The sequence below is a fragment of the Equus asinus genome, chromosome 3 (genome assembly GCF_041296235.1).
Source record: "Equus asinus isolate D_3611 breed Donkey chromosome 3, EquAss-T2T_v2, whole genome shotgun sequence".
NCBI lineage: Eukaryota > Metazoa > Chordata > Mammalia > Perissodactyla > Equidae > Equus > Equus asinus.
This window is the reverse complement of record NC_091792.1, coordinates 91,934,160-91,951,598: the sequence shown is the minus strand read 5'-3', so window position 1 is coordinate 91,951,598 and position 17,439 is coordinate 91,934,160. Positions and strand designations below refer to the sequence as shown.

The following is a 17,439-nucleotide window of genomic DNA, read 5'->3' as shown; positions in this document are numbered from 1 at the left end:
TTTACACAAGGTTTATCACTTTCTCAATAATGTTTAGATTAATAGTTTTCAAACTCAGAAATGGCAGAACTACACTTAGGCAAGAGTTTGTGCTAATTATGTACCTTTTAAAGACATCTACTCTTATTCCTACTCTAGCAGAAAGGACACATGAATTAAACAAATGGGCTAAGCATTCCTATTTCCTGGATGTAGCTGGGGAAATGTGGCAACTGGTTCCCTTCGCGGGCCGATTCATCTACGTGCATGCACAATTTAGGGGCATGTAGGGTTAAGACTAAGTAACCATTTGGAAAAAAAAAAAGGTAAGCAGAAACATATTGATTTAAGAGAATGTCAGCAACCTAGATAGGAGGGGACCTAGTGCTGTGTGGACTCTGGAATTTTCCAGTATTTTTAAAACACTCCTTTCAAAATACAGGAGGAACCCAAGATAGACTAGCCATGCCACATACTGCTCTGTTTCTCATGGAGCTTAGCTTTCCCCTTGGAGAGCAGAAGATCCAAACAGACTGCCTCAGCTGCTAGTTCATCAAGCCAGCAGTTCTCTAACGCCAGCACAGAAGTCAGGCAAGTACCCTGTTGTTTTTATGAGGGAATCTTCTAATCAAAATTTTTCTGGTTTTTGAAGTTCCAATTTATCAAGGTTTCACTATATGTCACCAAAAAGCATCTTTTAAAAGCTCATTTCTAACAAAATGTTAACTAAAGTTCAAGAAAAATCTGGTACATTCTCGAATATAAGCTATCCTTCAATACATGGCCTCCTTAAAGCAAAGAGTCCCATTGACAGAATCCTCAAAGCAGGTTTTACATGACAGGTGATTTGTGGGAGGGAACGAGGGGAAACAATTATTTCTCAGAGAAGCACAGTTCCAACTCACCATCATAAAGACAAAACAGATGGTCATGAGAAGTGTTGCGATGGATACCACACTCTGACCTGCTGCTATAGCCAGTGCCATAGAACTGGCGGAATAAGCCACCATCATAAGGGTAAACATCATGATGAAGAAAGCCTCCACCTTTGGTTTCAGTCCTTAGGAAGAAAAGAGGGGGTTAATCCCACTGCCTAGGTCACTGTGTATTTGGGATTGTTGAATTGTGCAAATAACAATATACTACTTTGAGAAACTAATATCAAAACGAAAAAAATTGATCCCCTATCCAACCACCCTGGATCACCAATTTCATTGTCCCCCCCCGCATATAACCGTATAAAATTATCACACGGTGTTCTTTTTATACTTACTGCATAAGCACTTTTCCATGTACACCTAGGCTCCCTTATGTGTAATTCACAATTTCTGAGTGTCTGAGATGGAGAGCAGCAGGCACACAATTGACCAAAATTCTACTGCCTTCTCTTCTAAGAAGGAAACTTGCCAAGAGCACATTTGTTTTGTCCAGATGTTACCACATTACTCTCCGTTTGCTGTAACTGCATTACATTAGTGAAGAAACTGGGAGATGAGGATTACGTGCCCTGCCAGTGGCTTTAATATCTGGGGGAGAGCTCCAGGACTCTAGTCTCCTGAGAAGAAGTACCACAGAACTCTGGGGTTGAGGATGGGGTTAATGAAGTTTCATAAAACTACTTCATAAAATATAACAGGCTACTATTATGGGTCATTCGATCTGAAAATCTGGAATGGCCGTGAGATCACCAGCCAGGAGTCTGAGGATCTAGGTTTTACGGCTAATTCTTTATGACACACTTCTTATTTGTAAAATAGAAGTCTAAATAAACTCAATCAGTGGATCTCCTCCTATGGTGTTTTGTCAAAAAGATATATGCATATTTCTGGTGTGTTTCATCAGTAAAATATATGGAAATTCTGATGCAATGAGCTTGAGTGAAGCCTAAACACAATGCACACATGAATCTGTCTACATCTATCAAATAAGTATTTTTATTAAACCAAAGCCCCAAGTCATTATCTTTCCCCATCTTCAGATATATATATATACATACATACACACAATATAAATAGACAGGTAATACACATCCCAGCTCCAGCTCCTCCAGCACAGTCTCAAACAGTTTTATGAATTCTTTCCATACTTGTACATGACACACAGCATCTCTCAGTAAAATATAGTTTTATAAATAGTTTAAAAGTTTGGTTTGGGCAAAGTTGTGACAAAAACGTCCTCAGAGATAGTTATTTCAGAACGTGCACAATGGGTAGATGCTCCCATATCTCATGGCTCAGTTTATAGTTTTCAGAACCAAAACATGTTTGCAGAAAGAAATTAGCATCCCCTCATATCCACGACTAAAGGCACAGACATTTTATCTTATTGCTTACCTAACAAGAAGTATGTTATACAAGTAAATATGATACTTGGTAACATCCTCATGGGCAGTAAATCAGATAACAGTTTTCCAAGGAAATAAGACGACACTCTGTAGTATCCACTGATGTATTCATGTCTAAAGAACAAAAACTCATATCATACATCCTACATTAGCTTGAGAAGGCACAAGCCAGGTGATTAAACCACTTGCTTAACAGATTTCTGCTGCCACCAGGGGTTTAACACCTACTGCTTCTCACATCCTTGAGGTTAACCCGCCACCTTACATCCCTGTCAGCTTCAGGCACCCACTGTCCTGGGACGTCATCCCAGAGGAGCTCTGTGCAATGAGCCCTCTTCTCATCACAGAGCCCCCTCCGCACACCGCCCACTTTGCCCTCGGAACACCCACCCACTCCAGGTAGCCAGGTTCTGCATCTCCCATGACAACGGCTCTCCTTGCAGACCAGCATGTCAGCAGCTGATCTCAGTAATCAGAGAGACTTCTCTTTCTCCCAACTTCTGATTATGAAGAAGCCCACCAACGCAGGGGGCTTGGCCATCCCCAAGCCCCCCAGCGCAGCTTCGATCACTAAATTTCCTACTTCTTCCACTCTCATGATAAAAGACGAAAACAGCACTTCTTCCGTTAGTGATCATGCCTGCCAACCAGACAGCCCGTCAGCTATCAAATCCTATTTTCTCCCCTCTGAAGTTCTAGACCCCTCCTCTTCCTGACATCTTGCTCCTGTAACTCCAAACTCTTCCACCAACATCCTCACTCTTTCCCTCTCTAATGAATCCTTTCCTCAGCATGTAAATATGGGCAAATCTCTGCCAACATTGAAAAACACAAGAAACAAAACAGCCCGCTCTTTATTTTAAGGCTGTCCTCTCTCGCTTTCTGTTCCCTTCCATTGAGGGCTAAGCTTGGTCTACATTCTCTGTCAATTTTATCTCCCCACTTCCAATTTGCTCCTCAATTAACACCTTTCTCTCTAACAAGCCCATCAAACCGCTTGTGAAGGTCATCATGACTTCTTATTTGCTAAAAATAAAAGATCCTTTCAGCCTCTTTATTGCTTGCTTTCTCTGCAGCATTTGGATTTCCTAGCTATGTCCTAATCTTAAGACTCCTTTCTCCCTTGGTATCAGGCCCTCATATTTTCCTCTCAGACTCTGGCTGCTTTTTCACCATCAACATCGGCAACCCCTAGGAACCGATCGTGGCCTGATTCTGGATGTGACCAGTGTGATCAACAGCCCTGATAATGGACAGCCCCCTTCCCGGAACAGACAGCTACTCACATGAAGAGCTTCTTCTCCACCACGAAGAGCTCCACGGCCGACACGCTGCTGAAACACTGGTTGGTCGTCAGGAAGAAGAGCACCCCAGCTCTGCGATGAGAGAAAGGGAACAAAAGCACCACAATCGATCAAACCTTCTGAGGTCAATTTTCTAACCGCAAAGTTCTTTCCTCATACCACGTTAGGCAGGCAACTGTTCTGGCTAAAACAGAGAGGAAGTATGAGCCCCATTGGGTCTCTCCCGGACCCCTGCGTCTCCACAGTGTACCCCAGGAACTGCGTACAGCACAGTTTGAAATTCCCAGTCCTGGGCTGCTATGGATTGAACTGTGTGCCCCCAGTTCCCATGCTGAAGCCCCGACTCTCAACGTGATGACGTTTAGTGATGGTGTCTTTGGGAGGCAATCAGGTTTAGATGAGGTCATGAGGATAGCGCCCTCATGATGGGATTAGTGCCCTTAGAAGAAAAAAGAGACACATCAGAGCTCTCTCTGCCATGCGAGGACACAGCAAGAAGGCAGCAAGCCAGAGGAGGGCCCCACGTCAGAACGCAACCATCTCCAGAACTGTAAGAAATATACTTCTGTTGTTTAAGCACCCAGTCTGTGGTTCTTTGCTAGGCAGCCATGCTGACGATTACATAGGTCATAAAAATACTATCACCTTGAATTTTAACTAGCAAAAACACCAAGTACCATTCTTATGTCCGAACAAAGAAACGATGAGTCAAATGAAGCCTGCAACAGTTAAAAACCTTTATTGGCCAATTTTTAAAAGTTGAGTAAAGAAGAATCTAAGACACGAGGTGGCAAAATGAAAGAAGCAGAGGGAGACCTCTGCCAACACCTTATCACATATACACATCCACCACACAACCGTCAGCAGAGCCTTCATATTATCCTCCATGACACATCCCCAACACGGTTTCCAACGTGCTCAACAAAGAAAATAAAGTGATGCTTACAAAGGAAAAATTAATTTGTGCAACTGTATGAAAAGGAAGACTATTAATGCTTCTTTCTCAATAAAATAAATAAGGTTTAAAAAAGGAAAGTACACAGCTAATCTCCACTTCAATAGAAACATGGATTTTATGAAAGCACGCCAACATCCCTAAAGCAGTGTTGGGCCTCCCTTCACAGACTAATAATTTAACTGACATTCAGGATGTGAGTTGAAACTGAAAGAGATAAAGTGGCACATCATTTAAATGACACAAAAATAAGAGAATGTTTTAAAACATGTAAACCCAAGCGTACAATCCCAAAAAGAAAGAAAGAAGCCATAGACACTCAGAATTGTTTTTAACACCGAAAAAATAAAGAACTTAAGGAACAGGCTGTTTTAAAAGTATATGTTTATACAATAATTAATGAATAGAAAATAGCCAGGCCTACTTCACAAGCAGCTATGCAAACTTCTATGCACAAAAAAGCCTATCAAAGTAAAAGCTAATTTCAGAAACATGGGACACAGCAGCAATTCAGCTCAATTTGTAATAAGTCTTATATCTAATGGTACAATAACGTTCATAATGATTCTGAACCAGTAGATAGTGAAATGCCTTCTAAATCATAAGATAATTTATTTTATAGTGAATACAGTTTTTATTGTTAAAGAATTTAATGTATTCTAATTCTTTTCGAGGTGGTAATCCATGTCTGTAATATCTACTTATTGTTTCAAATTTTTTTAAAATATCTCTTTTCTTAATATACATTAATTGGTTTAGCTATCACCACAACCCTGTAATGCAATTATTAGGTCAAAGAAGCTCATACTCTACACGCGATTAAAACCCAGCTTGTCAGTTTACCAGTCAGAGAAAGAGCAAAGAGAGCATCTCTCTGGGATAATTCATTCCCAAAGAAGGAAACCAAACTACTAGCCTCTCAAGCAATTTCAAACGATGAAAAAGTGGTAGCAAGATTAAAACAAATTAAAATAAATCCAATGCCCTATTTCTCCCTAAGACATTTGAAGAAATAGCTAAAGCTCTTCATTTTTCTGGATTCTTCTACCAAGAGCTTTAATGGCTAGATTTCCAGTTCTTCTTTAAAATTCCAATTGATAACAGGTTTCCCAATATATTTTTCCCAAATGCTTCCCAATGCACAACACAAAAGGTCCACAGGCTCTAGATCCTACGATATATAATCTGTGCTTGGTGAAAATATGGACTTTACAAAGGGTACAAACCATCAACCACTAGCAACTTTGGAAACAAGCCAGAGAAGAAAGCCCTCAGGGAAGGCAAAGAGAAAAGCAATGATATAACTCTGGAAAAGAGCTACAATAATCATCTCACAGTAAAGTAACACTATCTGACTCCATGCAGGAGATATTTTAATTTAGCTGAGTGAGGAATTGACCTTGATACTTATTCCTTCTTTCATAAATAATCACCCTTTTCCAGACATCAAAACAGACTCAACTTAAGTTACTGCAACTTTTCTCAATGGTACAATGAGGATAACACCATTCGCCTCTCTGGCCAGGAGGGTAACCTGAGACTGTGGGTGTAAAGCTCGGAGCACAGAGCCTGGCACAGTGCAGCTCTTCCTACACGAATCCCAAGGAGACTGCCGGCTGTGAGGCTGACGTCTATTCAGAGCGTGCTAGACTCCATCACAAAGTCTCATCCTGAAACAGTATCTTTAGGGGCACTGTACACCTAAAACGAGGTAAGGTAAACTAACATTAAGTGCTAACCACATAACAGAAAAGATTGAGTCCCATCTACCTCCCCACATCAAATAAATCAAAAAACAGAAAGGAAATTAACTCACAGGCAAGAAAAGAAAAAAATAGATAAACTAGAACTGGACTGTGTCAAAGTTTAAAACTTTCGTGCATCAAAGGTCACTCTCAACAGAGTGAGAAGACAACCCACAGGATGGCAGGAAATATTTGCAAATTTGTATCTGATAAGGAGTTAATATCTAGAATAAAGAACTCTTATACTTCAACGATAAAAAAAAAAGAATCCCATTTAAAAAGGGGCAAGGGATTTGAATAGACATTTCTCCAAAGAAGATATGCAAATGATCAATAAGCATATGAAAAGATACTTAACAACACTAACCATTAGGGAAATGCAAATGAAAACCTCAACGAGATAACACTTCATACCAATTAGGGTGGCAATTATTTTTTTTAAAAAAACAGAAAATAACAGGAATTGGCACAGCTGGGGAAGAAACTGAAACCCTTGTGCACTGCTGGTAGGAATGCAAAATGGTGCAGCTGCTGCAGAAGACAGGATGGCGGTTCCTCAAAAAGTTAATGGAATTACCGAATGATCCAGTAATTCCACTTCTGGGTATAAACCCAAAAGAATTTAAAGCAGAGACTTAAACAGATGTTTATTTGTACACCCACGTTCACAGCAGCATTATTCACAACAGCCAAAATGTGAAAACAACCCAGAAGTCCATGGACAGATAAATGGATAAACAAAATATGGTATATCCATACAGTAGAATATTATTGAGCCTTTTAAAAGAAAGAAATTCTGACACATGATACAATATGGATGAACCCTGAAGACATTATGCCAAGGGAAATAAGCTAGTCACCAAAGGACAAATACTGTATGATTCCACTTATAAGAGGTACATAGAGTGGTCAAATTCAGAGACAGAAAGTACAATGGGGACTTCCAGGGGCTAGGGAAGGGGGACTGGGGAGTTATTGTTCAGTGGGTACGGAGATTCAGTTTGGGGAGATGAGAAAAGATCTGGAGTGGACAGTCCCGCTGGTTGAACAACAATGGGAATGTAATTAATGCCACTGAATTGTACACTTAAACCTGGTAAAGAGGGTAAATTTTATGTTCTATTTTACCACTGCATATATATATACATATATGAAAATTAACTCACCAGTTCAGCTTTCAGCTCACTGACTGATCCTACTCCTCAATTTACTCTGTACTTGTCTCAAATTCAAATTCTTAGTGCATTTTTCCTATGCTTGAAAAAAGTGACAGCAATTTCTCAAAATCAAGATCTGAATTTACTTACCTATTCTGGATTCCTGCAGAGTCCATTTTTAGATCATAGAAAATGGCACCTATAACCAGTCCCAGGATGGCTGTTATAATTATCTTTTTGAAAAGAAAAAACAGTTTCAATTAAAGGTGAAAACTTAACACATCATTTATTATTATAATATATGGCTACATCATCAAATCTCTCCATTGAGATCCTTTAAATGGCTTGGCCAAGGTCCTTGGGAGAATATAAAACAGTGTAGGTTATTAGACTGCTCTCTAAATTAAAGTAGAAAATCATCTGAGTGTTAGGAAGACTAACAGGAGAACAAAGGAGACTACTGGAAAAGCAAGACTCCTCCCGGTGCTACACCAGGCACCACCAGTTCAGGGTCCAGTTCAGGCTCCTGGGCCTGGGAATGTGGCAGAACAACACAAGTGCCTAGGAAAGTAGTTTGGGGAATAAAATTAAGTGACCTGAACTCTCAACCTTTGTGCTAGTGAACATGCGTAGTTTTATATTTCAAGAGGTTCAAGTAAAAACAAGATGTCTTTATTCTTAACATTAAAAATAAATAAAATTTTTAAAGCACTACATAAATAAATTGTAACAATGGAACTTTGCATGTTAAGGAAGGAAGAGTGGGCTGGGGCCTGTCTATCGGACCTGGGTGGGGAGTCCACTCCTGCACCGGAAAAGTGCATTGTCTCCATCACCAAGGCATTCAGCCAGCTTTCTGTGAAGGCATCCAACTGCTTCCATTACCCATTCTGCTGTCACTGCTTCTCCAGCAACCTCAGCCCGTAGGGCCCACAGCCAACAGTTAGAACTAAGCTGCCAATTCTTTGCCACTCTTTCCTACCTTCACTTACTCAATCTGTTTGACGACCCCTAAGAAGACTGGATAAACATCACTTTTGTTTTTAAGATTGGTAAACTGTCACTTAAGGACACTTCTATAAGCAAAGTTTTAAGGGCTATATTATGATATAATTTATTTAAGGAAATTCTACTTACTATACTTTTATATTGTATTAAATATAAGAAATAGTAATTGAAAGAAAACGAAATATCCCACCATATGCCTTAGAACCTTCAAAGTTCAAAAAAAGTCTTAGCGCTACAATAGTGCAATGGTATCGAGGCTTGAAGTAACATGTCAAGTGCACTTCCGGCATGAAGCAAACCAAACTGAAAAACAGGATCAAGCTCTGTGAAGACCACAGTCTGGAAAGAACATGATCTGTGATTCCTTAAAAATTCCCTTGCTAAATAAGACAGTCAGAAATTTGAAAAAAAATCTGTTATCCTGGCATATTTTAATTACCTTCAGAACACATTGTGCTTCATGTCAACAAATCAAGCTTGCAAAACAAAGGATGATAACTCCATCAACATGTATGCACATGTATACATGTCTACACCTTCACACAGTGCAACCTGAAGAATATGCAGAATTTCATTTAAATTGGACACTTCCGTGCTTTGTTTCTTTTGCATTCAAACTTGGTATCTTACACTAACAGATGTTTCCTAAAGGTAGCAAAGTTCTAAAAGTATTTTCAAAGTCAGCCTTCAAACACTTGACAAAATGATTAATCCCGTACTTTGGCCATGCTTTTACAAGGTGTGTCTGTTATTCTTTCTTGCATTAAGGAAAAGAAAAACAGGCAAACTAAACATTGCTCAACGGAGCAGGCAAAGAGATATTCTACGAGTTCTGTACATCTGGCCTCTGTTTTGAACAGAACGAAAAGAAGAAAGTCCCTAATGTTATTCTGTCTTTCGTCAAATGTGTTTACTAACATTTCTCAAAGTGAGTTCTGGGGGGATGTTTATGGCCTTCATTAAAAAAATTAATACCTAGTCAAATGCTAAACATGCTAATGAATCTCCAAGAGACAAGACAGTGTTTTCCAAATTGATTTAATCAGAAAACCCTTGGCTGAGGAAATGAGCATTAAACCTTCCTATACAGATAATCCATTCACACCAAGATCTTCCAAATATCAGAAGCAAAGTCTGAGTCATGCAAATGACTAAGTGTGGCTGTCAGACTGCTGATGAAGATTATCAGCAGGAAACCATAACACATTTTAATAGCTCCTCATTCAAATACTTAGAGAATAAATGACATTCATAGAAGATTAAAAGCCCTAAACCTACCCCACAGGCCAAACAGGGCCTGTCGCCTATTTCTGTTCAACCCATGAGCTAAGAATAGTTTTGACCATTTTTTTAACAGCTGAAAGAAAGAATATTTCTTGCCATTTGAAAATTATGTGAAATTCAAATTCCAGTGTCCATGGAGTTTTACTGGAACACAGCCAAGATCATTTGCTTATGTACGATCTATGGCTGCTTTCTCACTAAAATGGCAGAGCTGAGGGGCCCGCTCGGTGGCACAGCGGTTAAGTGCGCATGTTCTGCTTCAGTGGCCGGGGTTCGCAGATTCGGATCCCGGATGCAGACATGGTACCGCTTGGCAAGCCATTCTGTGGTAGGCGTCCCACATAGAAAGTAGAGGAAGATGGGCATGGATGTTAGCTCAGGGCCAGTCTTCCTCAGCAAAACGAGGAGGATTGGCGGCAGATGTTAGCTCAGGGCTAATCTTCCTCAAAAATAAATAAATAATAAAATGGCGGAGTTGACTACCTGAGACAAGGAGCACATGGCCTGCAAAGCCTAAAGTACTGACTATCTGGCCCTTTACAAAAAGGTATGCCTCCTCCTGTCCTAAGCTAACAGTCCAGTATTGACAAATCTGACCATGAGTTGCCCTTCCAAGCAGATGCAAGTCTGTCCTTATTCTACGAGATGGCCACAGCTCTGGACACTGCTGGGATTCCTTTTGTGGAAGTGAGTTCACTGAGGAGGCAAATAGGCTGAACAGGCCACCTACAGGCACTAGACCCGGGGTTTGCATTCTGAAGGAAGCCTAGCACCAAAAGATGCAGAATCATGGTGTATTAGAAATAGCTCCACATTCTAATCATGCCCTGCCTAGAACTACCACGTGACTGGACAAGATCCTTATGAACCATTGTTAGAGGCAAGAGAAATTTAAGTTACTTTCCAAGTAAAAAAATCTGCTGCAAAACACACACTCAAGAATCAACTCCATGACATCAACTCACTGTGGAATCATGAGTAACCAGGTTGACCCCATTTTTGCACTGCTGGATGCAAGCTCCCAAATGCAGCACGCGATCAGTAAGCACTCGTTGAATGAATCGGTGAATGAACACAGACAGCTAACAAAAAACCCCAAATGTAGCTAAACATTTCCTTTGCAATTTTTGAAAAAAAAAAATTTCTACAAAGATTATCCACTACAGCTTGCCTAAATCAACAAAAATTCTTAAAAAAAGTTTTCCATAAGTAAAAACTTAATTGTGTTTTACTTGTTCTATTGGCTACTTCTATATCCCAAATGGAGCGGGGATAAATAAATGGAAGGGTGGGTAGAAGATAAACAAATTCCTAAGATAAACTCTATCAGAACCCAAAGTTCCCACACGAGTATTTCACAGCATAATTAGAAGAATCTGTCAGTTACCTGAGCTATAGAGGCCTGGGGATTGCCCAGTAGGTTTTTGAATGAACGCTTGGAAATCCATTTGAGTTGATGAAAGAAGGAGGAGACATAGGTGATCTCCTTGAAGGCTATGCTCTTCTTGCTTTTCTGAGCCCCTGAGAGTTGATCTAACTCAGCTTTCGTTTCTCTGAAGAAGGTAGAGTTGCCATAAAACTCAGCTAATTTTTCTAAGAGAGACAAATCTCTCTGGGAAGGCTCTTCAGTCTCCCTGGCTTTGGAATAAAAGTAGATAAAGAAGGGAAACATTATTAACAAAATAACAACTGATTTAGCCCATTTTTCTGTAGCCCTTTCTTAGATTCTTCTTTAATATCTTAATTCTAAAGCTTGAGTATAAAAAAATTATTAGATCTCTCATTGCTTTTTACATTAAAAAGATACATGGTTAATTGGCCTACTCCCATAAACTTATGGATCCAGCAAAACCACTGAGCTTTTCCTAACTATAATATTTGGACCCTAATACTTTTATCATACTTCTTATCATAGGGAGTTATAAGTCCTAATATAAAAACCTAATCCTTGCTTTCTTCTATGTGCAAATGCATAAATTGCCAAGTTTCTTATTTCAAAACACTATATAAATAAGATGGGCACTTTTTTTTAATGGAAACTACCCTTAAAACTGATACCATCATACAAATGCTCATTTGCAAATTAAATCAAAAACACAGCATTCATGAACAACAGAATCTGTGTCGACTGGTGCTGTAGACTGAATGTTTGTGTCCCCTCAAATTTCATATGCTGAAAGTAATCCCGAGTGTGATGCTATTTGGAAGTGGGCCATTTGATAGAAGATTAGGTCATGAGGGTGGAACCCTCATGAATGGGATCAGTGCCCTTATAAAAGTGGCTCAGAGAGCTCTTTGTGTGCCTCCTTCCACCACGTGAGGAGGCAACAAGAAGATGGCCGTCTATGAACCAGGAAGTGGCCCCCAGCTGGACATCAAACCTGCCGGCACCTTGACCTCGGACTTCCCAGTCTCCAGAACTGTGAGAAATAAATGTTTGTCCTTTAAGCCACCTAGTCCATGGTATTTCTGTTATAGCAGCCTGAAAGGACTAAGACAACTGGTATCAGAGGACAGCTTTAATATAAATTCGAAGGCACATTTTAATGAGCTACCGCATTGCTAAACTCCAGCTAATTTTATTGGGTAATAATCTGTGACTCTCAACAGATTCACATACCTTCACCTTCTGGGTCCTCTCTGTTTAATAACACAGCAGAAGAGTCTCCATTAATGACATCCAGGAAGAAGTCTGCAGGGTTATTATAGGGCTCACAATGGTAACCTACAAAAGAAGGCAACTCAAGTACACGAAACTTGATGGTTTTGGAAAATAAAGAGGACTCACTTTCAGAGGGCGAAGCTGGAGGAGACTGACTCTAACAACTTCTCCCTCATCTTCTTTCTCTCTTTTCCCCCTTGCTAATTACCCTTTCTTTTAATATATTCAGTCACACAGTACCTCAACAACTCTCTATCTCCCAGCAAAAAAATATACTCCAAACCAATCTTGGACTCTCAGAAAGTCTTGCGTTAGTGCTTGGTCCTTACGCATCATAATTCATGAGACCTGAAACAGCGATCAATATGCTCGGGTGCTTATCAGAAATTCTTCTAAACTCTAAATATAGGTCCAAGAAAAAAAATACAACTTGAAAAATAAATGTTGTAGCTAGGGCCAATGCTCCTCAAAGCAAAGCAACAAGCAAAGCCAGCTAAGGCACAGCAGGACTGTGACTACAAGAGGCCTGGGTGTGTTCTGTCGTCTGAGGTCACCTAGGGACTGCCAGAATGCCAGGACCCACGTCAGCAATGGCTGCTTCTCTACCTACTAAATTCAAGTCCAAATTATCAGCTGTTTGGCTGCTGTAATTCCAACACAGAGAATAAATCACCAGAGAAGCATTCTCAAGAAAACGTGACCAGCACGGCACACTGGAGGCTTACCTCCACTTCTTGCAGCATGATCATCGGAACTCAACTTGGCCCGTAGTCTGACTCTTAAATTCATCTCCCCCAGACTCCCTAGACCCACGTATGTTTGATTGTTTTAATGATAGATTAAACAAAAACAAATTAAGAAAGATAGCTAGGGAATATTTTAAACTATATTTTGAATCATGAAGCAGCATCCATGACCACACATCTCTAAAATGAAGCCGACTACGTGAGTCATAAAAAAATTACAACTTTGAATTTGAAATAGAACCAGGCAGTGCAGAACTGTCAGAAATGTTGGCCCATTAAAGTCAGACTTACAACCAGCCTTTCTATTGACTGGTATTATCACTCACACACACTCAAGACCTAAATCTGCAATCTAGTATTACTAGAAAATTAAGTAGCATCTCCACAAACCCTCATCAAGGTAAACCAACATCCCATGCAAGGGGAACAAATGGTAAAGCCTGACCTGTTATATGGTCAAGAAGACAAATGATTCCGCGGTATTAGCCCTTTCCAAAAATGTTCAACCAACAAATAACTGGCTAGGAAGCTAATATATTAATTGAACTGTCAGGAAAAGGTCACCAGAACCGGGAAGCAGAACAGATCTCGGCCCAGGAGAAACACTCACACACTCAGAGGCATGCATACTCCAATAGGAAAGGAAGGACACCTAAGTAAAAAGCTAATGCTACAAAATGAAGAAAACCATTCTAGCACCAAACTGACCAAAGATGTTCTGGAGTGACGGAACTCACGGTATGTCTACTCCAAGATCAAACAGCACTCCCACTGACCTCCTTTGTTCTCTTTCAGGACCCTCGTAATGAAGGATCTTACTGCATAAAAAAGTCAACCATACCAGCTGATGCAAAGTACCCCAAGGCCTCTTGAGCAGGCCCATGGAACATTAGTTTTCCCGAGGCCAGCAAGGTGAGGCTGTCAAACAACTTGAAGATGGAATAACGAGGCTGATGAATGGAGAAGATGATCGTTCGTCCCTGTTTAGACATCCTAAGTTAAAGGGAAGAAAATAACAAGTCATTAAACATCTGAAAGTTTCACTTCTTGGCAAAATACTTTATTCCTGCTTTTATCATTTGTTCCTGGTTCAACTTGATTATCTCTTACTAACTTTTCATCTCACATTATCTAACCAATAGTTAGGGGACCTAAATTCAATGCTTTTATTAAAGTACAAGGTTTCTTAAAACGTGTTCCATGGACAGTCTAGAATCAACCAGAACATTAATTGAAACTGCAGATTCTTGGACAGTCTTTCCCAGACCTACTGAGTCTAGGGAATCCATATTTTTAACAAGCACCCAGGTAGCCTGTAAGTACACTCAAGTCTGAGAACTTGTTATAGACTAAATATTAAAATAATGGTTGTATGCTCCGTTCCCATGGATCATGTACGTATTCTAGCTCCTTAGGAATTAGTATTCATTCTTCTGTCCTAAGAATGCAATTAACATTGCTATGTTTTTGCTAAATACTTTATAGATAACCTCATCTTAATTTTCACAATACTTTCACAAGGCAGTACCAATATTATTACTAGATATTATTACCTTCATTTCATAGGTAAGGCTTAGAGGGTTAAGCAACTGGCCCCAAGGTTCACAGTTAGTACGGAGCAGGGCTGGGATTTGACCCCGGTCTAATTCCGTGGCCAAAACATTGCTCAGCTACCTTTACACAGGAGCTACTACTTATGGGTAAAAGAAACAAAGGCCAAAATCACTCCTTAAAAACTGTTATTATTGAAAATATTTTATGAGGAGAATCACATCAATTTAAGCATTTTCTAAGCTATACGCTGGCAGCATGTACAGGTTTGTCATGCTTCAAAGGGGATCAGGCCAATACAGCAATCATTTCCATATAATGTGGAATAGAAGTAGCTGAGAGTTCCTCGTAAGCAAAATAGGAGACTATAACCCAGTCTGAAGATGACGTAAGCAGGGTGTTGACGAGCGAGAAAGGGTAGTCGAGGTGGAAGAACATGGCAAACAAAGTGTGCGGTAACAAGATCTACTCAGGCAACTACACGGAGTTCATTGCAGAGCTGAGGTGTATGTGAGGGGGTTGGGGCTGCAGGAGGGGGGAGAAGCTAACAAAAGACTGCAGCAAAAAACAAGCCCACGATGAATCCCTTCTCTCAGAACTGGAACTTTAGGCAGTAGGCAATAAGAAGCCAGTAAAGGACTGGAGGTAGGGAAGTGGATTGGTGTGAGAGCCTTACTAGTCTAAGTGTGGTCTTAGGATCAGTGGCATCAGTATCATATCTCCTGTTAGAAACGGAGACTCTTGGGCTCCACTTCAGAGCTGTAGATACAGAATCCGCATTTTAACCAGAGCCCAGGTGATTAGTGTACACAGTGGAGCATGAGAAAGATGCTTGTGTGCTAACTAGTCCAAAACATAATGAAAGATAGTCCAGTACTCCGTATCAATTCATCATTCTCTAATGAACACTGTTAACATAGGTACAGGTAATAAAAATATCATGGATGTATTCTCTAACTGAACTGGAACCTCAGATCTGCTACTTGGCATCTTCACTTATATCATGCAATTGACATCTCAAATGTTAAGATGTCTAAAATTTTAGACATCTTCCAATCTTCCCATTTCTTCTCATCCTCACATAGAGACTTGCTTACAAGGGCACAGGCATCAAAGGAAGCAAGGTAATGATAAGGAGGGGATGCCATATGAAGGCGGTGTGTCTGGCAGCTTTTAAAAAAAATGGGGCAGGGGACAGGGTCCCAGAGATGGTGGGCAGAGTGACTGGGAGATTGGTTACACTGAACAATTAAGTTAGCTGACTGAGTAAGTAAGTAAATATAATGAGATAATGGGAGCCAAGTTTCTCACTATCTGAAAAGTCATTCACAAACATGGAAAGGGTGAAGACTGAAAAGAACACTCAAGTGTTAGATTGGAATTGGAAATATTATTATGAATTCATGGGTTTTTTAATATATACATACTAACAGATAAAGCGGTAGTGATAGGCCTATGTTGACACGTGTCATTCTATTCAAACTATATACATACACACAATATACATTCAATATATTTCCAAATAAACATAGAAATATATTTCTATGTTAGGTATACACTCATTCACATGCACACACACGTACACGTGTATTTCCTGGGCCTATCTCCTAAGAGGGTCTAGAAGCAATGACATTCCAGTAGTAGTGCGCACACTAAGTAATCAGATCTTGGTTTCTAAATTGTAACTACCCCAGAAGAAACCAGAACTAATGGCCGACACGCAAAAAGTACAAGATGAGCCTGGAACATCTTTTTGAGCAAAATGTAAAGAAATACTTGAAAAATGACTAGGGACATGTCAAAAGGACACAAAAGCCAAATTGAAGGGGCTTCCACTGGATAAATCAGAGTTAATTTGATCACAAAAATAAATAACAGATTATAACCCACTGAATAAAATAAGAATATGAGTAAACATAAATGAATAGAGACGTAGGAAATCTTCTTCCTTACAGTAGAATGCCAACTAATATATGTAAAAAGCATGAGGGAAATAGAAAATCACCACCTGGCAACCATCACACTAGTATCTGATACAGGCAAGAGTTGTTAGCACATGCTAAAACCGGTGAGTGGAGATTTGCTGAGGAACAGGATATTGGCATAATATCCAATTATCTCCTCCAACAAAATACTAATCAATTACAAAGGGAAAAATAGTTATTTCACAGCAGAGAAACCCAGCAGACACCAACATGACCAGGTGATGAAGGCTAACATCACTGGGGGTGGGAGAAGTCAAAATCATGCAGCCCCTGGTGTTATGCACAGAGAAGAACACACTATCATTTCTGTGTTGTCCCTGCCAAGAAATCACGGCCTGAGTCCGGTCATGAGGAAACAGTGGAAGGACCCCAGGTTGAGGGTCACTCTAGGAAATGTACTCTTGAACATGGGCGAGAACATGAGAGGAAGGGAAAGATGAACTGTCCAGGATTGGAAAAAACTGAAAAGGAAAGTTTCTGTAGAGGATCCTGACCCAGAAAGGAAAAAGGGACACTGCTGGTACAGCTGGTGACGTCTGGCCAGAGTCTCTGGATTAGATGGTGGCAAGGGCATCAATGTTGACTTTCTGGCTGGGAGGTATGTAAGGTGGTAGTGTAGGAGGAGTGTCCTTGTTTTTGAGTTACAGTCCAGAATATTTAGGGGTGACGGGGCACGATGTCAGAGAAAGCCTATGGTAAGAGAAAAGCGATACAGGAAG

The 17,439-nt window shown here is 40.1% G+C and overlaps 1 protein-coding gene across 7 annotated transcripts in view; it reads right to left on the bottom strand.

Annotated features, from left to right (window-relative positions):
- ABCG2 (ATP binding cassette subfamily G member 2 (JR blood group)) overlaps window positions 1–17,439 on the bottom strand; it is a 129,443-nt gene that overhangs the window by 4,456 nt on the left and 107,548 nt on the right. For all 7 annotated transcript variants that reach the window (XR_011502145.1, XM_014842442.3, XM_014842445.3 and 4 more), the window contains 7 exons: window positions 14,026–14,177; window positions 12,397–12,501; window positions 11,164–11,414; window positions 7,635–7,717; window positions 3,610–3,699; window positions 2,313–2,437; window positions 885–1,039 (listed from right to left, as the gene is read on the bottom strand). Coding sequence is in view for 6 of the 7 variants with exons in the window: in XM_014842442.3 (XP_014697928.1) it covers window positions 885–1,039; window positions 2,313–2,437; window positions 3,610–3,699; window positions 7,635–7,717; window positions 11,164–11,414; window positions 12,397–12,501; window positions 14,026–14,177 (961 nt within the window). In the remaining variant the exon portion in view is untranslated. The remainder of the gene's footprint in view (window positions 1–884; window positions 1,040–2,312; window positions 2,438–3,609; window positions 3,700–7,634; window positions 7,718–11,163; window positions 11,415–12,396; window positions 12,502–14,025; window positions 14,178–17,439) is intronic.